This window comes from Delphinus delphis, chromosome 9, assembly GCF_949987515.2.
Source record: "Delphinus delphis chromosome 9, mDelDel1.2, whole genome shotgun sequence".
NCBI lineage: Eukaryota > Metazoa > Chordata > Mammalia > Artiodactyla > Delphinidae > Delphinus > Delphinus delphis.
In genome coordinates this window covers 46,937,644-46,962,468 of record NC_082691.1, presented here as the reverse complement: position 1 = coordinate 46,962,468, position 24,825 = coordinate 46,937,644, and the positions used below count along the sequence as shown (strand labels likewise).

At 39.1% G+C, this 24,825-nt stretch overlaps 1 protein-coding gene across 6 annotated transcripts; it reads left to right on the top strand.

Annotated features, from left to right (window-relative positions):
- Positions 1 to 12,699: 12,699 nt before the first annotated feature.
- Positions 12,700 to 21,640, top strand: TAC1 (tachykinin precursor 1). Of its 6 annotated transcripts, none has more exons than XM_060019887.1 (7): positions 12,700 to 12,927; positions 13,400 to 13,531; positions 14,574 to 14,670; positions 15,143 to 15,187; positions 15,664 to 15,687; positions 17,134 to 17,187; positions 21,040 to 21,640. In XM_060019887.1, the coding sequence occupies exons 2-7, from the start codon at positions 13,409 to 13,411 to the stop codon at positions 21,087 to 21,089; spliced, it is 393 nt and encodes a 130-aa protein (XP_059875870.1). In that variant the 5' UTR covers positions 12,700 to 12,927; positions 13,400 to 13,408; the 3' UTR covers positions 21,090 to 21,640. The 6 variants fall into 6 exon arrangements, with proteins under 6 accessions (XP_059875870.1, XP_059875868.1, XP_059875871.1 ...); XM_060019885.1 differs by lacking the exon at positions 21,040 to 21,640 and adding an exon at positions 20,708 to 21,010; XM_060019888.1 differs by lacking the exon at positions 15,143 to 15,187.
- The last annotated feature ends 3,185 nt before the right edge of the window (positions 21,641 to 24,825 follow it).

Genomic DNA, 24,825 nt, shown 5'->3' with positions numbered 1-24,825 from the left:
CTCATGGCCAGTACAAGACAAGCAGAGTAGAAGGCTGCTGGCCTTTTTACTTTCTGTTTATAGAGTAAGCACTGAGGATGGAATATCAGACCTCTCCACGGTTTAGGCATTAGTGGCTTCAGATTTCCCTTAAACTTCACAGATGATGACAGCCATATAGTGCTAGATATTTGCTCAGACAAGAGCTTATGATTTCTTTTAAATTCTGTTCCAGGCTATGAAAATCATCGTCAAAGTGTAGTAAAGTCTCCCAGGGTTTCTCTCAGCTTTTGAACCAGACCCAAGGTCTCGGGCAAAACTCTTTCCCACGAAAAATGTTAACCATGCCTCTCTGTCTCTCAGTTCCCCTTTTTATTGAAGTTTTCACCGGTTACTTCACCAGGATATCTTGGGATACTGTCCTTCATGTGTTCCTTACTCATCATTCCTTTCAGACAAATCTACTAAAAACAACACGGAGCTTGGCTCTAAGATTTTCCCACCAATTAATTAATTAATTAGCCTTATGCATGGTTCTTAACACATCAAAACTATCACTGTAAATAAGGACATATGATTACAGAGCAACAAAACATCTCTGGAGTCTTCCTATGAAACTGTTCTGATAAAATTTATAATCAATGGTAAAGTTTGTTTCTTTTTCTATCTTAATGCTATGATTGAAGTTCAAGCAATACAGATGATGGAGTTTCACTACTAAGGACATATTATATTAGGTAATTTACATATACTAGGGTATCTATTTATACATGAATTTCTTAAGGTTTTAAAGATTAGACGTTTCTGTACTTTTTTTTTTTTTTTTTTTTTGCAGTATGAGGGCCTCTCACTGTTGTGGCCTCTCCCATTGCGGAGCACAGGCTCCGGATGCGCAGGCTCAGCGGCCATGGCTCACGGGCCCAGCTGCTCCACGGCATGTGGGATCTTCCCGGACCAGGGCACGAACCCGTGTCCCCTGCATCGGCAGGCGGACTCTCAACCACTGCGCCACCAGGGAAGCCCCTGTACTTTTAAATAAGAAAATTATCTCTAAGCAGATATGGTTGGATCTTACCACATGGCTTTGAGTAATGATTCTTCATAGTTTTCCTTTTTTTAAACAGTTTCTCTATTTTCATTTTGATGTAACTTTTTAATAAGGGAAGTGTTTCTCTGGACCTCCACGTTATTCTCCTCAGGTAAATGCATTGTCCCAACACCTCAAGACAAAATAAAGACTTAAGGACTATTGCCTGATCCCACCCATGAGAGCAGATTAAACTACAAAGAGGGCCCCATAAGGGCAGTACAGAGGAAGGGCATTCTCAGTGAAAGATAAACTGGGAAAGAGGCTGCTTAAAAGATCTCAGAATATTCACCAAGCAAAAGGGAACTTATTTTTTAAATTGGAGGTGGAACATAGGACAGGTTCACTCATTTATTCAGATAACATTTTTTACCTGCTATGATCGGGTATTATTTCAGGAACTGAGTATAAAGTGAAGAACAAAACTGACATGTTCCCTGCCCTTAAGAAATGTATATTTCAATTAAAAATATAGTCACAGGTCAACAAACAATAGTTAAACACAACTTGTGGTGAATGTAATGGAATCACAAATTTGGTACAATGATAGAAAATTTAGGAAGTAACCTGCTTAGATATGGTGATCAGGAAAGCCTTTCTGAGGTAGAGACATTTGACCTGAGAGCAGTACAATGAGAAAAGACTAGTTCTGCAAGGAGAAGGGGCATGAATATTTTAGCCTGGAGGTCAACAAACATTTTATAATGGGACAAAGAATAAATATTTCATGTTTTGGGGGCCACTTGTTCTCTGTTACAATTACTCAACACTGCTACTGGAGCATGAAAGCAGCCATTGACAATACCTAACCCAATCTGCATTGACTGCTCCAATACAACTTTATTGACAAAAGCAGGCAGTGGACCAAATTTGGCCCATAGACTAGTTTGCCAGCTCCTGCTCTAGCCAGATATAGGACCTGGGCAAAGACTATGGACTGGGACTGCTGTGTTCAAGGGACTGATAAGACACTGGTAGGCTAAAGTAGAGTAAATGGGAGGAGAGGGGCAGGAAGTGAGCATGAAGAGGTAAGCATGGGCCAGATCATGCATGGCTTTGAAGGCCAGGGTTAAGGATCTTATTTAAGCCACTTTGAGTTTTAAGCAGGGTGGTAACAAGGTGTTCTTTGTGTTCTAAAAGCTCATTATAATTCCTTTGTGGAGAGTGGTTTGGAAGACAGTTGAAGTTGTTCTGGACTCACAAGGTGGCAACAAAAATGGGAAGAGGAGGACTTGCCTGGTGTGGCCATAAAAAAAAAGGTGAGGATCCTAACTGATGAATTGGATTGGGTGAGGGTGGTGGCGGCGGCGGCGGGGGTGGGGTGGGGGAGCAGAGATGAAAGAAAGGAGAAAATTAACTTTGAGGTTTCTGGCTGGAACAACTGGGTAGACCACAGGTAGTCAAGTTGGGCTAAATTAAAAATTTCAAAGAGGAAGACTACAGGACTTCCCTGGTAGTGGTTGAGAATCCTCCTGCCAATGCAGAGGACATGGGTTCGAGCGCTGGTCCGGGAGGATCCCACATGCCACGGAGCAACTAAGCCCGTGCGCCACAACTACTGAGCCTGTGCTCTAGAGCCCACGGGCCACAACTACTGAGCCTGTGTGCCACAACTACTGAAGCCCGTGCACCTACAGCCCACACTCTGCAACAAGAGAAGCCACCACAATGAGAAGCTCATGCACCACAACCAAGAGTAGCCCCCGCTCGCCACAACTAGAGAAAGCCTGCGTGTAGCAATGAAGACCCAACACAGCCAAAAATAAATTCAAAATTTTTTTAAAAAATTGAGAAACACAAAAAAGAGGAACACTAGAGGGAGAAAAGCCTAAAAAGTTAGGTTGAATGCATATTAGGGAATCTTAAGCAATGAGTTAAGGAGATTGTAATTGTCTTTGTGAAAAAGAGGAAATTACTGAAGAGTTTTGTAGAGCAAAATAATATCATCAGAGTTCTCCTACAAACTGTGTTGTGTTGGATAGATTACAGAGCGATATGTCAGGAGTCAGGGAAAATTGTTAAGAAATTATTGAAATCATATAGAAAAGAGATAATGAAGAGTTGGCCCAGGGTTATTAGTATTGGAAATGATAAGAAATGTAAACCTAACAAGTCTTTTGGTTTTATATATATATACATATATATGTATGTCTATGTATATATACATAAAATTTGAAGCTATTTATAATAAATTAATGATATAAACTAATTTTAAACATTAAAACATAAGACGAAAGCCAAGTTTTAAAGAGAAATGTTGAGTAATTAGACTAGACTAGAAGTTAATAAAACTGAGCCCCAAAATCGAAAACTAGCTCTAAGTTCTCTGACAGCTGAGATAAATAAAACAGAAGAAAAACAAGGGGAAAGAGGTGAAAATATTGGATAAAATAACTCCTATCTGATATAAGGAGACATACCAGTTTTCCAGAGAAGATACACCAAATAATAAAAGAAATAAATCTCACAGTCTTTTACAAAAGGAACATTAAACACACAATGAACTATGCCATAAGAGCTATTTGATCAAAACATATATACTCCTCATTAGCAATTTCTTAAATCAAAAACTCTTACATTTTATATCTAAACACCCAATTAAATAGAATATGTTATACTATAGACCTGTGATAGTATTTTTACAAAAATTAGAAGCAATGAAATCCAGATGAGTTTTACAGTGACTTGATTTGATTCAAAAGTGAAGCGTAGAAAATAGGAATACATGATTAGTGCTTCCCTTAGACATCCCCCACCCAAACCCTCAGCACATAAATGACATCAACTCTACAGCAGTAAGAGCTAGCAGCATGGACCCTGGAACCAGATCGCCTGAGTTCAAAACCCATTTGGTAGAGACATTAATGGAAGCAGTGCAGGAGAGTGGCCATGGCTGCCAAATGGCAAGGTCTTCCCAGGACTGGGGTAATCAGGGAGGACTTTTCAGAGTTCAAAATCAATTGTCTGATACATTAACTATTAAACTACTGCCTAGGGGATGAAGGGAATAAAGTATGGCTTCACAACTGGGTTTCTCAGTTTGACATTGAAAAATGCACTTTCCTGTTTTAGGGTGCCCAGTGAATCTGAAGGTGCACATTCTCATTATCAATCTAGTTCAGAATGATTTATTTCCTGATTTTTAACACTGTTTCTATGCCGTGTCACAAACTGGCCATTTTGCTAAGACAGTTGGGTTGGCTACCCCTAATTTTCATTGAATTTTTGACCTTTAAGGATCCAGTTTAGTAAAACTGATAACTGATTAGGAGTATGTTCAGTAGACTTATTAGACTGGTTTATTATTTTAACACTGCAGAGTCATGTTGAATAAAGAGATTATCTTCAGTCTTTTGGCAAGTATATACAATGTGAATTTTTCAATTGCACCCAGAAGCAATGGAAGGAAAACACATTTGTTAAATATTTTAAAAAACTGTTATCCTTGACTATATGTAAGTAGTTCAAAAAATCACCAAACACCTAACCTTTTGATTCAAGAACCACTAGTGAGTAGGAGTTTATGAGGTGAAAAACAACAGCTGTGAGCTTTGCTCTTCTTCGAGAGCAAGTTACCTTTGTTTGCTAACAGGATTTGCTGATGTTTAGACTGAACAAGAAGTTAATGTCAGTTGACTTCATCTTGTTTTACCCCTCCCGATCCTAGACTACCACCCCCCACCCCCCCCCACCCCCACCCCCCACCCCCCGCAACATTTGCCACCTTGGTCTGATCCTCCAGTGAATATCCATTGCACAGCCTTACCTCTCTGCCTTTGCTTAAGCTGTTCCCTCTCCCTGGAATGCCTTCTATCCTACTCCCTCCCATCTAGGGAAATCTCATTCCATGCTCCCTTAATACAATGCTCACTCTTCTGTTATAGCATCTATTATGTGTCCTCCCCTCTGACTTTCTTGAGCCCTGCTGGAGCAAAAAGTGTGACTCATTCAGCTCTGTATTCCCAACACCATACTTGCTTAGAAAATAGCAAACATTAAATAAATGTTTATTGATTTAATTCTTTTTGTAACATGTGCAGAAGGTTGGAGGGTTGAAATACTGTATCCTTTTTCTAGTAGTGTGCCACTTCTGACTTTACTATACCAGGAACTCAAATCAGTTTCTCATAAGAAGTGGCTCTCTGGATAAAGGGACAGCAACACAACAACTAAATGCTTGAAGAAGCAGCATCATGAAATATAGAAGGACGTAATTAGATTTAGATGCAAGGGATTAGTATTACCTGATGAAACCATGATTATATTACCTGGTTTTGAGTAGAACTGCTTAAAATCCCCTCTGGTGTACCTCAGGTGCTACAGAAACTTGTAATTCTACCTTTGCCTCTGAGTGGCGTCCCTTTCCATGCAGTGGCAAATGCTCAAAAACTCAGAGCCTGGTAATAATGGAGGCTGGAAGGATTTCAAAGAGTGATTGACATGAGTGTGCTTAAAAAGTCAATAAAGCATGTTAGAATTTCCATGAGGCAACAAGAAAAAAAGAAGTGATCATAGCAGCGAGATTTCCCAAGTAAACAACATGTAAAAAAAGGTAAGCCAGTGTGCCAGGGAAGAGAGAAGGAACTTTACCCTGCAGATAACATATTCTTCCACTGTCATATTTGCAGCTACAGCAGTGCTCCAGAGGATTTTCTAAAGTTAGGGAGTCTGGGACAACAAAACAGTAAAGAACTAATGCATCCATGTGGTATAGATGATATCCAACAATTCTACAAACATTTACTAGTCAGATAACATGAACATGGTACTATTCCAGGCCTTCTACAATGCCTACAAAATAAAGTAAAAATTGTTAATTCCAGGAAGAAAATTAAAATCTACCATCAGCCACCAAACAAGAGTCACAATCTAATTAATGCACTAATCTTCAAGAACCTGTAGCCAATGAAAGAAGCAGAAAATTCTGGAGCAAAGCAGAGAGAGAGGCCCATCACTGCTTGACTCCACAGGACCCCCGTCTCCCTAACTTTGCCATCACCTTCCAAAAGATTTATTTGTGAATTGATAAAATTCTGAGAATTCTCAATGATGCTATACATGGAGAGAAGAAAACTGAGTGGGCAGATGATTATCTTCTTCCAAAACATAAAGGATACAAGTGGCTGAGAGAAACTGGTGACACCAGGGAATAGAATAGAGCTGACGCTCAGGGAAGTGGAAGGAAGCTGTCAGGCATACAGAACTCAAAGTCCAATGAGGTCGCTCGCCAGAAAGGAACAGACCCTCCAATCAGGGAATTGACATGGAGCAAGACACTGCACCAAAATCTCAGGGGAAAGAGCAGAGACTAAGTATTCAGACTGTATCACACCTCATCCAAGTTCCCCCCTCCCCTGTCATTCCCTCAGGCTAAATGTGAACAGAAGGCAAAATTCCTAGTCCTCAGAGGGAAAAAAAATCTCCAGTATTATAGAAATAGAGTCAAACAGTCACGCCCAGAGCCACCCAAGCAACACCTAGATGGAGAGAATGGTCCAGAAACTGTGCAAATATATTACACACTGTTTAGGATTCTCCAGAGAAACAGAACCAATAGGATGTGTATGAGTGTATGTGTGCATGTGTGTGGAGAAGGAAAGAGAGGGAGAGATTGGGTTTTTAAGGAATTAGCTCACACAGTTATGGGGGCTGGCAAATCTGAAATCCACAGGGCAGCCTGCCCGGCTGGAAATTCAGCAAGAAGTTGATGTCTTGAGTCCAAAAGCAGTCTTCTTCCTTAGGGAACCTCAGTCTTTTTCTCTTAAAACCTTCAACTGATTGGATGAAGCCCACCCATACAATGTAGAATAATGGCTTTACCCAAAGTCTACTGATTCAAATATTAATCACATCTTTAAAAAAAATACCTTCATGGCAACATCTAGAATGGCATTTGACCAAACTAGGCAACATAGCCTAGCCAAGTTGACACATAAAATTAACCATACACACACACACACACACACATACACACACACACACAGCCACCTAGCATAATAATAGTTAAATGTTCATTGCATGTGCTAAGCACTATTCTTTACACTTTACATGTATTTACTCATTTCACCCCCACAGCAATCTTATGAGGTAAGTACTATTTATTGTCCCATTTGATGGATTAGAAAATTAAGGTAGAGAGTACATGGCTAGCAAGTGGCTAAGCCTGTATTAAAATTGGTAGCACTTGCTCAAAACTCATGCATTTTACCACTGAACTTGAAGGAAACATAACTAAGGAAACTCCCTCAATTACTTCACACCAAGAACATCTTAATAAGAACATAAGTTCAATAAAATAAAATTATACCAATAAAATAATAAAGCAATTAAATGAGATGAAAAAGGAAATTACTAATCTATGTGGACAAATTGGGGACTATGCAACATGATTATGGAAATAGTAAGTAATTTAGATACAGCAAGGTGAATTACTGACACAAAAGTCAATTACTACGCAAAGAGGAAAAGGTAAAATAACCTAAGTGAATGTGGATGAAAAGGGCAAAGAATTAAAGCAACTTGGTAGAATATTATAGACATTAGATATACATATTACAATAGTATATATATATATAAAAAATAAAATATATTAAGATCCAAAGAAAAACACCATAGTATTTTTGAAGTGGAATTTCCATTTAAAAGATATATTCACAAAGACATAATACAGTAGAATTTCCCCAAAATGAAGAGAGAGAATTATCTGCAAAACAAAAACAGTCATGACACGCTAAGAAAATTAGATGTGAGATGCCCAACAAGACATATCCTAATTGAAATATTGAACATCAAGGATAAAGAAAGAATTCCTCAGATATTGAAGCAAAACAGCAAATCACATCCAAGCAGGGGGAAAAACTATCCCACCTCAGAATTCTCCACAACACTCAATTCTGCAAGACAATGAAGCAGTGTCCATAAAGGGCTGAGATAAATGAAATTTAATTTTTAAATATTATAACTACTTAAGATGTCATTCAAGCATAGGAACCACTGAGAGACATTCACTAGCACAAAAGAACTCAGGGAATGCAATATGTATGATTTCTTCTCGAGGAAGAAAAATTTGCTTGACGGTAACATCCACCCAAATAAAAGATGATTGAAAATAAACTTGAGAATGGCAAACCTAGATTAGAGGGACTGGTGGCGAACACAAATCTGTTTAAATATAGAATGAATAGAAGACAACTAATGAAAGTACAGTAGCAAAAATAATTGTGAATGTTATAAACCTGAATAATGTTAAAATAATAACATAACTATAAAAATTGGGAGGTGGGGGGTAAGGAAGGTGGGAGGAAGTTTGAGTGCTAATGTCCTCATCTTTCAAAACAGGAGATAAATAGATACTCTCCAAACATCTATTTTTTAAACTGTTACATACTAGCCTCTTAATGTTTATCTCCAGATCTTGTTTTATAACATTAATGGGTTATTTTATGGAAAAAGTATCTTGTGGTAAAGAAACATTTTTCACTTTTATTTTGTTTTTCTTCTACTAAAGTCAAATAAAATATAAGCAACCATCTATTATTAAAAATACTTCCTAGGATCTCATCCTACTTTCATAACTTTTATTTATCTGTGACTATTGCTATAGTCTTCAACATATAATATGCATAGAACTACATTCAAAATAATGTTAAGGGTGGCAATTTCTGAGTTTGTGGTAATTTTTTAAAAGATACATTATTGTATTTTTCTGCATTGCTTTATTTTTTTATAAAGAGTAGGTCTTGTTTTACAAAAAGAAAAATATCAGGTGTTTTTTTTTACCCTTTAAAAATTGTAGGCAGTATATCAAGATGTTAACTGTGCTTTATTCTGGGTTATGAGAAAATGGATGATAGTATTTTTTCTTTGTGCTTTCCTGCATGTTTTTAATCTACAAACATGAAATATGATTTATTAACTATTTACTTTTTCACCATTCTACTTCTCATACATATGTATTTTACTGATATGTATATTTTCATAAATTCGATGTTTTGGGAAACAAAACAAATAAAGAATAGAAATATCCCAAATAAAAGAAATAAAGAATATAAGTAGTCCAAACCCTGCAATGTTCAAGGAGAAAGAGTGTCAGTAAGTGCATAACCTTACTAGGAGCGCTAAGTTAGCAATTGACAAATGACATGGGAAAAGTAGGAAATGTTTTCTTTGATCAATTTTTTTTTTTTTTTTTTTTTTTTTTGTGGTACGCGGGCCTCTCACTGTTGTGGCCTCTCCCGCTGCGGAGCACAGGCTCCGACGCGCAGGCTCAGGGGCCATGGCTCACAGGCCCAGCCACTCCGCGGCATGCTGGATCTTCCCCGACCAGGGCACGAACCCGTGTCCCCTGCATCGGCAGGCAGACTCTCAACCACTGCGCCACCAGGGAAGCCCCTGATCAATTTTTTATCTCATTGTTTATTACTCAATTCTATAAAACAGCCTTTGTTCTATGTACTGTGGCACATTTACAACATATAGCATCTGAACAGAGTTATACACCTGGTTACATTGAGCTAGCAGGAAAGAATTTGTGAAATAGCTGTCTTTATTGTTACTTCATAAACCACATCAGCAACTAAGAAAATAAATTAGTCTAAAATGCCCCACTTTGGGTATGGAATTTTACAAGGTGGAGAGGGATATGAATACATATTTGCTTAAAATATAATAACAACAAAAATAAAATAATAATAAAAGGATAAACTAAACCTAAAAGAGATAGTTACTAGAAGGAAGAGGATAGTGGGACAGGGATTGAAAGTATACTTCTTTGAATACATTATGTTTCAAATATTTGAGTTTGGAACTATGTGTTTTATACAATTCTAATAAAAGCAATTCCTAAAACTCAAAAGCAAAGTGAGCAAATGAACCTATGTGTATTATAGTTGATAGCATAACCATATAGAGAACTTTTAAAATGACTTTAAAACATAGTAACTGGACTGAACATACCTTGTGTGATATATCTTAAAGATTTTTTAAAGATGCAAAAAAAAGCCCTTAGTCTGTTTCTAATAATCATATTGTTGATCATGTTGGCATTGTGCATTGGGATAAAGCAAATGAGTAACAATGTTGATGTCAGTGGGAACTGATATTCTGGCATTAAAGAGAAGATGCAAAATAGAAGAGGTTAGAGAAAGACCTGATTTGATCCTGATTTGAACAGAAAGTTGTCACGATATATTCATGATTTTAGACACACACATACACACATTTTCAGCTCTATTCATTGAAAAAGTCTTGAAACAATGAAGAACTCTGTAGTAGTGTGCACCCATAATACCCAGATTATGGTCTCTAATTATCATTTCTAATTCAAAAGAAACAAGAGCTCCTTAAATGCAAATTGCAGGTTTGAGGCAGGAAATACGCAACTTAAACCTAGAATATCTTGTCTTACCAAAATCAAGAAAGCCCTTAAAGCCTATTTAAGGCATATCAGATATCTCAGGAGTCAATTTGAAAAGTCACTTTCTGGTCACCTTTCTTCTTCTGGCCAAGAAATGGGATAATCTGAGCACCGATTAGAAGGAGGCCTGATTCTATCTTTCTTTGAAGAAATGAAATACTTCAATTGTGTTTAAATCCATGAAGTCATAATAATCCTAAATGGGGGGGGGGGCATATTTGAATGTATTAATTTACCAACTCATTTTTTAAATTGGTAAAGGGAATTAATCAAGCACTTATCCCATCTTTCCTAGGTTAGCCATGTCTTAGAGTAACTACATAGTTGTTGAGAAAAAAATTTTCTCTTTATATGGAAGGAATAGGCCAGCTAATAAATTAAAAAAATAAATGATAAAATCATAATAACACTATTTTGAAAGTACTAATAAGTTAATGGATCTAAAATGATCAGCAACAGCTGCTAACTCTCAAAAGGAGAAACAACCAGCTATCACATGCTTCCTAACAACATATGCAAAGTAACTTTGTCAGAAAAACCAAACCACCATGTCATTAAACTTCTAGATACAACTACCAAGTAATCGGAAATAGAACAGAGGAACAAGTTAAAAGAAACCACTAGGTGTAATCAGCAAACTCCAGAACATAGTACAGTCTACTGAGCAGCTTTATTCATAAAGAGAGAGAGAGAGAGAGAACTATAGATTAGGGAAGATTTAAGAGATATACAAACCAATTGTAATTTATGAACTTCATTACAATTCTGATTTCAACTAGTAAACTGTATGGGGGTGGGGCTTATGAAACAATGAGGAATATTTGAACACTGACTGGATATTAATGTAAGGAATTATTTTATGTTGTTTTTAGGTGGAACAACAGCATGGTCCTGTTTTTATTTTTTATCCTTCTATAAACATGCTGAAATATTTACAGTTGAAATTATGTCTGAGATTTGCTTTGAAATAATCTGAGTGGTGGGGAAATAGGAAGGGTTTGTAAGTGAAACTTGTAAATCGTTTCAAGTGGATGATTCTCTCTACTTCTGTATATGTTTATAATTTCCCATATTAAAAAGTTATAAAAACAAAGAATATAACGCCTTGCATTGTGAGGCTAGGCCTAAAGAAATGAGATAGACACATGGGAATTTCAAAAGTCAGGGTTATTTAAGAAAGAACAACAAGTATTAGAAGAAAAAATACTGGTTTATATGAATTGCAATAAATTATTTCCTTTATGCACTATACTAAGAACATCAGAATTAACTGGAAAGCATAGTACTTACTAAGGAAAGAGGAGAAAACAACACCCCAGATACAACAGTCATTTAGTCTGCAGGGCAAACCATGGGCTCATGGAAAGCTGTGATATCTATACAGATGTTATTTGTCAAATAGTTTCGTATTGATAATGACTGCCCAATTAACATCTTCACTACACTTACTTTCATATACAGGAGAAATCTACAAAGGATCTTAAGAGTCCTTTAGTGACAACCAGGAAGAATCCTGTACACCTCTGGCGCGTTTCTTAGTCTTCAGTGAGAAATGGTAGGAGAGAAGCGAAAACATACCCCTGCTCCAGCGTGTAGCTAGCTAGCTTGGAACAAAAGATATCCTAGAATGGCACTGATATAAAAGTTCTACGTGCAATGCCAGGTTTAAATTCCCCTGCCTCCAAAACGTAAAATAATTCTGCTGCCATCATCTGAAATCCTATGGGACTGAAAAATCCTTTCGTATTACTGAAGAAACGCCAGTATTCTAGCTAATTTGGGAGAAAGATGTTCTGCTCGTAGAAAGATGCTATTGATATATCTCAGAAACACTTGACACTCTGCAGATGGAAATAGGGGGGAAATGTCTCCCTACCCCCCCCATTTGAAGTTCTCCTTTCTTATCTCTTTCTGATTTTCGACAACAATAACTTAATACCCGAAGTTATCTGGCCACCCTTGGAAGTGCAACTTACCCTCTCAAGAGACTTAAAAGTTGCCTAAGTCTGAGGAATGAGTCACTTTGTTCAATTTTGATGAGTAATCTCAGGTGTCATGGAACCCCATTCTGAAGAAAAAGAGGGGAGGGGGCGTCAGATCTGCAAACTGAAGAAGACAGGCCGCTGCGGATTGGATGGCGAGATCTCGATTTTCCTATAATTGCGTCATTTCGAACCCAATTGGGTCCAGATGTTATGCGCACCGACGGATTGCCGTCTCGGAAACTCTCAATCAGACGCAAGCGAAAGGAGAGGAGGCGGCTAATTAAATATTGAGCAGAAAGTCGCGTGGGGAGCGTGTCACGTGGGTCTCGAGGCTCAGCGAACCTGGGATAAATACCGCGCTGCAGCCAGCAGGCAAAAGCGCGAGCTGCTGCGACAGAGAGTGCCGAGCGCCCAGCGAGCGCTCCGACCCGCCGAGGAACCCCAAGGGCTGGTCAGCCGCAGTAAGTGCCTGCGCCCTGCTGGGTGGGCTTTCCGCACCGCGCACCGCTCCGAGGCGGCGTCTAGCAGGGCTGGATGGGCCGCTGCAGCGAGGGACTGCGGGGAGAGAGCTGAGGGACCGCGGGGGGACTGCGGGGAGACGGCAGGGAGACGGCGGCGAGACGGGTATCCCAAGTGCCTTGTCCCTCTTTGTCTTCCACCCGCACAGCCTCCTGGCTTGAAGGTGTGGATTGGTGGGTTGGGGGCTGGGGGAGCTGGGATCTAGGAAGAATAGGATTTGAGAAACTTTAGGGCTTGATTCTCTTTCCTAAAGGGTACCGACAGGACTTTAGCCCTTAGGCGGTTTATCTTGTTTCAATCGACCTTGAGTTCCGTTGTGGGATCGAAAATTCTGCTGCCTCAACTCTTGGATAGAAACCCCCAATACATCTATATTTTTTTCTCTCCTCTGCCTCTTCTCCTCACTCTTCCCAGAAATCCGACATGAAAATCCTCGTGGCCTTGGCAGTCTTTTTTCTCGTCTCCACTCAACTGTTTGCAGAAGAAATTGGAGCCAACGATGATCTGAATTATTGGTCTGACTGGTCCGACAGAGACCAGATCAAGGTGAGACTCGGTCCCAAGATGGCCCGCGCCGTTCTTCATGGGCTTAGGAGGTGTCACTTACCCCCCGCGATAGCATCCTAGTTACCCTAGCGGGCACCGGGACCGCAACCGGAGGCGGTGGAGGCGCGCCGGGAGGGATGTAGAGGAACGCCATCCCCTGGGTCCCACACGAGATTTTGCATCCAAGAACCAAGTTTCCTCCCGAGGGCTGCATCGTCGGGTCTCGGGAACTCTCTGGAGGAATAATACCCTCCCAGGTGATCCCGGAATCCTCACAAGACTGGAAACCTCACAAGGTTTCATCCCCTGGTAACGCGGATTTCGGAGACTCAGGTCCAGCTGCAAGGACCTGGCATTTGGAAATGCTGGGGCAGGGGCAGAGGAGTGCGCGCCCGACGCAGGCAAAAGCAGGGGCAAGTGGCGAGGTGCTGAGGGCTTGGAGGGTCGCAGGTGGGTAGGAGGTTAACTTCCTGCCATGACTTTTATTTTACGGACCTGGAGACGTAGCCGCAAGTTTTCCTTTAGATTGCTCGCAGGCTATTCGCGCAAGGGAGCGCGCCCCGCCGGAACAGTGAAAGTCGCGCACTGTTAGTTGCTTGTAAAGGGCTGTCACCTTCCCTACCCTCCCCCCGCCATTCCCCCCCACACACCTGTGCGCATTTAGGGCGGTGAGAAGCCTCCAAAGCCCGAGCTAGAGATGAACAAAGTCCGGTAGCTGAGCGGCAGATGAGTGAGGGTCCCCGGGATGGGAGGAAAGAGGGGAAAGCGAGCAGGGCTTGGAGACGACGAGCCTCCAGCTAACTGGTTAGGGCTAGGCTTCGGGGAGGCGGCGGCGTCGGACACGAATTGGGCGGGGAGGAGTGGAGAGAGGCAACGCCCAGGTGTGGGGAGCACGCCTCGGAGCTGGTTCCCCAACCCTAGCTTGGCCTGTCCCCACCGCCAAGATTTGCCCCAGGCTGGAGCGCACCACCAGAATGACTCTAGTTTGCCGGCGCCTTGCACTGGTTGCCTACACGCCCCTGTCGGTGCGTCTGTCCTCTAGGAGGAGCTGCCCGAGCCCTTTGAGCATCTTCTGCAGAGAATCGCCCGCAGACCCAAGCCTCAGCAGTTCTTCGGATTAATGGGCAAACGGGATGCTGGTGAGATGGGCAGCCATCACCCTCTCTGTCTCTCTGGGCACCGCCCCCACCCCGCCACTCCCACCCCGGAATTCTAGCTCATGCTCAGAGCACGCAGTCTCTCTTGATCTATGAGCAGAGATTTCCACCCTAAAATGGGTATATCTCCCGGAGCGCGACTCTGGCCCTCATCCCGCTAACACACACATACCACGGAGGGAGGGAGAGATCGGTCCAAACCGCCAAGAACAGGAACCAACCTTAAGCTAAGTGCTTCCTTGACTAAGGATCCAAACTGACAAAGAACAGGAAGGCACGGGGCCTCCAGGGGATATCAGAATGTTCTCAGTCCATGTGGAAAACTGACTTTAGACCACTGGGGTTAGATTAGATTTAGCTGCCAGTGTCTCATGATAGAAATATTTCCTTTTCTTGAATTCTCACACCATCAGTGGAACGTGTAAACAGTTAATGTCAATTCGTCTCTTGTCAGATTCCTCAGTTGAAAAACAGGTGGCCCTGTTACAGGCTCTTTATGGTAAACATTTCTATAAATCTTTATTTTACTCTTGTGAATGCACATGTATGAAAATGGAGAATGTCTTTTGTGGGCTGAAATACAGATTCTTGGTTGACTATTGAATAAAGAGATGGGTTTGCTCTCTCCCTCTCTTGAGCATCAAAGCTGACCGGCCTTGAAGATGCATCTCTTATAAGAAAACAAGAGAGGCGGTACGGCCAGGCAGTTCAGGCCTCAGGAGTCTCACAGACCTGAGTTTGAATCTGTGGCCCACATAAATCACTTAAAAATATTCCTTTTGTTTAAAATATTTTGTTTTTATTATTAATAATTTGGATAGCATTTATGATTCTGCTATATTCCTCAGGATAGTACATGAATGGAAAATATTGCATTATTTTAAAAATCTATTTTATAATTCTCTTTATAAGATATAATATAGCTCCTTTAAAACAAATCTATTGTGTTTGTTAATTTTATTTTTCTTTCTATAGGACATGGCCAGCTCTCTCATAAAAGTAAGTTCCAAATTATTTTGACATTTATCATATGCAAATGTAAATTAGATTGAATTCCACTTTACATAATAACTTATTTTCTGTTGTAATGTAGAACTTAATATTTTTAATTAACACAATTTAAGAATGGAGCAGACTCATATTACATCCAGAACATGAATGTTTAAAGCTCTGTTGTTTAAACATATCATACTTACCAAAAGCATGCATTATATTAAAAATCCTTTAACTCCCAGCTGAACTGTTGCTGAATTCCTGACCCACGGAAACTGAGATAATAAATAAAGAAAGGAAGGAGAGGAAGGAAGGAAGGAAGGAAAGAAGGGAGGGAAGGAGGAAGGAATCCTTTAACTCCTGTAAATTGTTAGTTTAAGATAAGAATTTCAATCCTAGGGGTAAAAATCCACCATACATTCCTCTCCCCTCATCCCCACCCCACCACTTCCACTGAAAAAAACAAAAGCAAAAACAAAAATCTAAGCATTTATAGGCATCTCCTAGTTCATTTTAGTATGCTGGATTCCATGATGATGTCATTTATTAGAGTAATCCAGCAGCCAATTAAGAGGATGGAGTGAATGTCTGAGAATCCATACTAAAGGTAAATATAGATAAAGTTGTAGAAAGTACCAGGGGTCCATCTTAATCACACTCACTTATCCCAAGGTCCACTCACTTACTCCAACTTGGATTTTGATTCACTGGAAGCAGAGTAGAGGCCACACTAAGATAGCAGCCGTGTTCTTAGCTAATGTAGTATAAACCAAGAGACATCCTCCCACTAGAGTTAAAATAATAATCCTTTCCAAAGGCTTCATCTTTGAAAATAAATAAATCTTATTCATATTTACTTTCTCAGGACTTGACTTTCAGGGGAATTATATATAGCAAAATTCCATGTAATGAAAATAAATGTACTTTATTAATGTCAAAACTAATGTACTTTTTCCAAAAGAAATATTTTTAAAAATCCAATAAAATAGCACTAGTGAACTTTAGAAGTTTATAATCATCAGGTATAGGAATCTGATTTAACTAAGCTTCAGTTTCCTGAGAAATACAACATATTCAGTAATATGAGGAAATAAGCTTTGATGTTTCTGTCACACAAATGTGAAATTGACTCCCTAAACATCAAAGCTAGCTCAAATAGCAATATTTAAAACATTTGTATATAAACAGATAAAATACAATATGAATAAAGTGTACTTGCTAATATTTAGATATAGAATTGAGAAAAGTGCTTTCACTGTATTATTTTTATTTAGTGTCATTTATAAGACTTACTAGGAATCTTTATTTCTTCAGGCTCACCAAAACTTGAAATAATTATATATTTATTATATAGGCATATATTTAGAAGCTTGCTTTTTCTTGGTACTAGTTATAACAGTTTATTTCCTCAGAGATATACATATTAAAATACCCCTAAATGTATTTTTCCAGGGCATAAAACAGATTCCTTTGTTGGACTAATGGGCAAAAGAGCTTTAAATTCTGGTATGTATAAAACCATGACTGCAAATAAACAGTACCTTAAATCTACTTCTATTTTCTCTAAGGCATTCTTTTCAAAGTATTAAACAGGAATAATAAAATTAAAATTAGTATTTATGTTGAAAAAATCTAATTGCAATAAATAAATCCAAGAATGGATTTATAGATGATTGAGCTAATATCACCACAATATCAATCTATCCTCCTCAAACTCCCAGTGTCTGCCGCATTTAATCATTACCTAACCTGAATCTTTGGGCTAGTCTAATACCCTTTCCCTTACATCCGTTCAATAAGCCACATTGAACCTTACTGAACTAAGGGGGATGGAGGATGGGGGAGATAAGACGGATAATTTTACTTGTTACCAAGGTAATTGGAAAGTCTTACAAAGGGTTAAATCTGACAGTCTTCCAACACAAAAATAAATAAATAAATAAAAACAAATCCATTTTTACAAATCACTTGCTCTTAATGATATTATAGAAGCTCAAACTCTAAACCTCCTGGTGAATGTTTAAGACTAGGAGAGTAACATAGTCTGTTCCAATGCCTTCAAAAACGAACCCAATCAAATTATCCTAGAGGGTTATAATCAGTTCTGGCTATAAAACCCTTAAAGAGAAGGAGTGCCACAATTCTCCTCATAACCCAGTTTAAGTCTGAACAACTCTTTCACTTGATGTAAAGCCTGCATATTTCCTTTCTTTTCTTTAATTTCTTTCTTCTATGTAAATTCCGTATGCATATATCTGAAAACTCTTATTTCTTAACTCATTCATCACAGTATTTTTATTTATTTATTTTTTTTTTTGCGGTACGCGGGCCTCTCACTGTTGTGGCCTCTCCCGTTGCGGAGCACAGGCTCCAGATGCACAGGCTCAGTGGCCATGGCTCATGGGCCTAGCTGCTCTGCGGCATGTGGGATCTTCCCAGACTGGGGCATGAACCCGTGTCCCCTGCATCAGCAGGCGGACTCTCAACCACTGCGCCACCAGGGAAGCCCCCATAACAGTATTTTTAAGGTTAAATAACCCCTGTATCATTTTCATAGAAACTGATATTTTGTTAAGCTCATTCAGGCCATATAGTTCGTAGTTTAATTTGAAACTATTCAAATTCTCTTTATTTTACCTTCAGTGAAATTAGAATTAAAATACTAATCATGTAATTAATTAGAAAGTAATCATCACCTGTCTTATCCATTTAGAATATTTCTGGTTTCCTGAAAATCTGTAAGTAAGATATGCTGGCTTACTTAATCTGAAAAAGTCATGCAAAAATGAGGTATCCTAGTACTTTTTTTTTAATTTCATTTTATTTTTGGCTGCATTGGGCCCTCGTTGCAGCGCGCGGGCTTTCTCTAATTGCGGTGAGGGGGGCTACTCTTCATTGCGGTGCGCAGGCTTCTCATTGCAGTGACTTTTCTTTTTGCGGAGCACAGGCTCTAGACGCACGGGGCTTCAGTAGTTGTGGCTTGAGGGCTCTAGAGCGCAGGCTCAGTAGTTCTGTCGACCCCTGGGCATGTGGTACCTTCGCGGAACAGGGATCGACCCTATGTCCCATGCATTGGCAGGTGGATTCTTAACCACTGCACCACCAGGGAAGTCCAAGGTATCCTATTTATATTGGTTCTCTACCTTCCAGATTTAGACAGTACATTTATATTTCTTCGTCAGTAATTTGGAGGCTTCTCAAGTTTAAATTTTAAAGAAGTTACCAGTGTACCTAATGAAAAACTAGAATTGTTTTATTAGTATGTATTATCTTCCAGCTTTTGGAAATGGAATATAAGTTTAAACCACACTGGCTTTATTTGTATCAGAAGTGTACACTAGCCCTTATATACCTGTGGTTTTCTTGATAATCACACCAGTCAACAACTTTCCATTTTCAGAATTGATAAAAGGTTTCAGAACATGCTTAACTTTACAAATAATATAGATATGTGCAATTTGAACAAATTAGATGCTATTAAATGTACTTAAAATAATATAATTATAGATAATATTAAATAGAATCACTGTATGAATCAGAGTCAATTTATGACTAAATCTTTGCTCCTCCATTTTAGTTAAGAAAATATAAAAGGAAAAAATGGGCAAGCATGTAATTTATACCCAATCGGGTACCTTTTCATATAATCAGTTGAGGCAAGGTTATCATAGACACCTTCTACAGCCATCCGATCCTTACCCTGTTGGGGTCACAGACCCCTTTGACAATCTTGAGTAATCTAGAAAGTGTCTTCCCAGAGAAACCCTTATCAGCTCATACACACAAACATTTACATATGGTTTTAGAGGGTTCAAGGACCAGGTAAGAAACTCTGCTTCCAATTAAGAGAACATTGTATTTCAGCTCAATCACTAATGTCTTTGGTTAGTTTACATTCGCATTCCTTTCCCTTCTCTGAGGAACAACATTATGTTACCGAAAGCTTGTCAGGAACTGAACTTGTGCTGATCACCCTCCTCCTCCTACAAACAAACCAGGGTCAGAAATGGACTGTTTCTTTCCTTCAGAACTGCCAGGATTGGGCCTCAGACTATTCCACCCCAGAAGTGTGTGCATGATTGACATAAAACATTCTCCTTATTGTTAACCTCACTTAAGGGAATCTTGGATGCTAATGAGAACCTGCTCAGTGGTAAAAGGGGAAAGTGATAACACTGGAGGCTTCACCTACCTACTCTTTCATCATATCCTTCTCACTGAGAAAATTGTTTAGAGTGGCACCTATGATTCCTACATGTCTTTCACAATTCTTTCTACTATTTCTATTTAAATTCAGTATTTTATACATGCATACTGAATTTTTAAAAGCACAGTAGTTTGACTACAATGTAAATCTAAGTGTATAAAGTATTAGATAAAATGATGAAAATATATACTTAAGTATTTTGATCACAGCAATCTGATCCTTACCCTTTTGTGGCTGCAGACCCCTTTGAAATTATATTTAATAATATAATATAATGTAATTTGGTACTTTTTTCTGTCCATATAGTCAAAGTACTTAAGTTACTTGCTAGCTATATGTTAAATACCTTTGGAAGCAGTGATTAATCTTTCACAGGCCATTAGGGTGCTAGGAGGTAAGTTAAACTATGTTGTGTTTAGATGGCTCAATTGCCCTACTTATAGACAATGAGATTGTTTTTAGTCTCAAGGACAATGTATCATTGGGAGGAATCCACAAGATAGGAAGAGACCCTCACGCCATTAGGTACCCTTATACCAGAAATCAGCAAACTTATTCTGTAAAGAGCCAGATAGTAAACATTTTAGACTATGTGAGCCATACAGTCTCTGTAGCAACTACTCAGGTCTTCCATTTTAATGTTAAAGTAGGCATAGACAATACATAAATTAATGGGTGTGGTCATAGTCCAATAAAACATTATTTACAAGAAAAGATAGTGGGCTGGATTTGGTCCATGGCCTGTAGTTGGTTGACTCTGCCCTAGAATAAAAGTCCCACATTTTGCTTTCATCCTCCTACTATTCCTGTTTACTTTAGGCATTGTCCTTTCTATAAATCACCATGGTGTCCGCCACTGCTTGAGAAAGCTGTGGAGAATCAATGTTGCGGTATACTGTGGAAATAGACTTTGGGGGCACCAAGTCTATGAGGATGACCAAAATAACCAAGAATTCTGTGGACAGATCACTTCCAATCAGGATAAAGACTGAGGCCCGATTGGAAGATGTGCAAATAAGACTCTTAGAAATACTTCAGTGGAGTGAAAAAAGTAATAATGAGTTTAAAATAAATTTCTGTATGCCTTGAACTTTGTTTAACTGTGTCAGTGAATCTTCTTAACAAACCCTTTACCTTATCTTTGTTCTCAGTGGCTTATGAAAGGAGTGCAATGCAGAATTATGAAAGAAGACATAAATAAACTACCTAATGTATTATTCATTGAGCTTCACTTGTGTCAATGGCCAAGGCAAGATAAAATGAGACATGCGCTATGAGGAATAATTATTTATTTAATAATAATTGTTGTTTTGAGTTGAAAACTCAAAAAGTATTTATTTTTCATATTGTGCCAATATGTGTCGTAAAAGCGTGTTGTAATTCAAATATGACAACTCGCTCAGAAGTAGAAGTCAGTGGTAATTTCTCAACAAAGCACAGTATTCAATGAAGTTGTAAAAGCCTATCAGAGATATAGTCTCCAAAGAAAGAAACCATTTCTCTTTGTTGGCAGCAGTCACATCAGCTACTACTAAAGAAAGGAAACTCACAGATAGGCTGTGCTTCTCCATTGGTTTTCATGGTGAAAGTGTACTGAGACTTGGTACCAAACTGTGTTTGTATCCCTGCAGCATGTTTTATGTTTTGTGACTATATAGAGATGTTTTAAAATTTTAATGTGATTCTAAGGTCTTTATTTTATTGTACAATGTGTTGTGATAGTTTACATTTTAAATAAAAGAAAAAATATCTTGAGAATTGGGTCTTATTCTTTCATTAACATTTATGTCAAATCAGCAACCTTTCTTTTAGTAGATGAAATACGTTCCAAGCTGTTTTGGGCTGCTAAATACTGAAACAGGAAACTACTAAATCTCTCTTTCTTAAGGAGAATGACCAAAATGTAATCCCAGTTTCTCTCACACACACACTTTTGGCACAGGATCATTCATGGAGAAAACAATTACATTCTGGTCCCCAAAACAGTTAAGGCTCAATTCCGTTTATATGTGCTTATGATTTACTTTTACAAATAGGATCATCTATTTTAAAGATGCATTTCACTGGTTATTTCCTTGTTGTGCAAAACATCAGCACACTACCATTTCAGCCGTGTTTAAAGCCCAGGAATAAATGCAGCAGTGTTTGAGTCTCACTAGAATCAAGACACCAAACCAAACTCTCACAAAGGTCACTGGAGGATGATACAGAAAGATAGAGAGCTGATAATATGGCATCACCCCCATAACAAAGATAAGAGCCTCTTTCTTGCATATCTAAAGACTGCCTGTGAATTGCTAGTGCCCTTAACACTCCAGCAGAAGCACGAGTATCAGAAATACAGGGCAATCAGAGGGAAGCTCTTGTGTATTTATTTAAGGGGAAGCATTACTAAGTGTCCTTGGAATCATTTTCTGATTGCATAAGAGAGTGTGAAATATTGACAAGTGGTAAATCAACTCAGGACAAACATTGCTCAGTGAAATAAAACTCTGTGAGTTTATTCTGGACTGGTGACTGTTGTTGATCAACATTAAAACCACTTGTGGGGGGCTTCCCTGGTGGCTCAGTGGTTGAGAGTCCGCCTGCCGACTGTTCGTGCCCCGGTGCGGGAAGATCCCACATGCCGCAGAGCGGCTGGGCCCGTGAGCCATGGCCGCTGAGCCTGCGCGTCCGGAGCCTGTGCTCCGCAACGGGAGAGGCCACAACAGTGAGAGGCCCGCGTACCGCAAAAAAAACCCAAAAAAAAAAACCAAACACTTGTGGGACAGGAGCGCTAAAGCATATTTTAATCTTTATATACTTAAATGAATAATTTGTTCAAAAAACTCCAATGAACTAATTTTCCTTATTACACAATACATTTAAATGCTACAAATTATATTATGATAAGCCAAAAGGAGAAAATCAGAGTCATCTAGAACCCCATTCCCCAACAGTAATGTTTGATGTTCTATTTAATAATAATAATAATTGTAACATAGAATCATCATCATAATAATAGCTTCATAATATATATTTAATCACTCATTGAAGGAAGTATTATTATTATCATCATTTTACATTTGAGGATATGAAGCTCAAAGAAATGTTGGGGTCAGAGATTATAATATGAGAGGAGTCAGGATTAGAAGGGAATTATTAGGCAGAAATAACAATGAGATTGATGAAGCAAACTGGCATAGCGACAAAACTGAATACTATGACATCACTTAAAATGGCATTATGGTGTGTTTAGTGACATGAAACAACATATATGGTATGTTTTTAGGCACAAAGCAGTATTTCTGCATTGTATGTACATATATTTTTCTGCATAGATGTTTTAACAGGAAGGAACCATGTAATGGATAAGAGTGCGGGGTTCAGAGTCAAACTACTCCATCACTTAATGGCTGTGTGATGATGGGCAAGTCCCTTCACTTCTTTCTGCCTTGTTTTCATCATCAGTAAAACTGGACTAATGATGCTGTCCACTACTATCATACACCACTCTACACAGTGGACAGTAGCCAGGTGGAGCTTAGGTGAGGGTCGTGGGACATGATGCATGTCAAGCTTTGAGCACCATCTCTGACACACAGCAAGCATTCTGTGAATGTTACCTGATGCCATTGTTAGCTACTCTCCAAAATCCCCAAAGAGAAAATTAGCACTATATGATAGCCACTAAAATGGTTTTTATAGACACACTAAAGAAGTAGTAGCAGCATGGGTAGTTTCTAAATAGTTACCACACAAATTAAATCTGGGGCCATCTCACAAATAGAGTGGCGCCTTGTGCTGTGCATCACTGCACTAGACAGTCCCCACAGCCCCATCCCTCTCTGAGATTCTATAAATCTCTGCAGCAGGATTGAACAGTGCTGGGTGAAGACCATTGTCTGCCAGGCCACACCCCTGTCTGCTCTCCCTCCAGGCCCAGAAACCTAGCAACCGCTGAGCAGGAAAGAGAGTGACTTCAACTTGAAGTTTGTACTCATGAAATATTTATTGTTACTTCCCCTCTGTGGCATACTTCCTTCAACTAAAATGAGTTTTCTTCACCTATATTCTTTCTAAAATACTTCTACTCTGTTACAAAACAGCAAAAAGCTCAATCTGTATAGTTAAGTTACCACAATATTGCTTTGGTTTGGGGTTTGTTTTTTGATTTTGGTTTTGTTTTGGTCAGGATCCAGAGCAAAAATAAATGACACTCAGGCTGAGTCATTAGAGGAAGATTTAATAAAGGGATTAATTAAAAGTGTGGGCAGGATGTAGAGAAGCCAGCAATGGAATGTGGTCTCCAGGCTAACATCCTTGGAGCCACTGTGTTCCCTAGGCCTGAAGGATCAAGATGAGGAAGTTAGGGTCTCTATGTGCCAAGGGCCTCCTGGCAGCTGTTGTCTTCATGAGAGGATGAACCAACACAGGATAATCAGTATGGGGGAGAGAGCGGGGAGGTCAGTGTATAAATGCCCCAACCTCAATCTCCTCCCCCTGTCTGATATGCTCTTGTTGCCTCCATTGGGTAAACCCACCTAGAAAACAAAGGGCTCAGAGCCCTGGGTGCTGTCCACACTGGAAAGCTGCACAGACAGGGCACCAAAGCTGGTGGAGAAAGCTGGTGAGCACATTGGGAGGTGGAAAAGGAAGATGCTCAATACATCAAGTATCCCATTACTTTGAATCAAAAGGAAACTTATAAGCAGAAATTCTAATAGAGAAATGTAGAGAGTAAAAATAAAAGTCCTTATCTGAACACCAATTCTACTCCCGAAGGATATAGTTTCATGTGGATCCATCCAAAGAAACAAACAAAATTAATCTTATTTCAACTTGAGCACATGCTGAAATCTCCCCTTTTAACACCAAATCATTATAAGAATTTTTAAAAGGTACATACATTTTTGAAAGAAATTAATAATTACATTGGGATTTGTGAAAAACAGAGA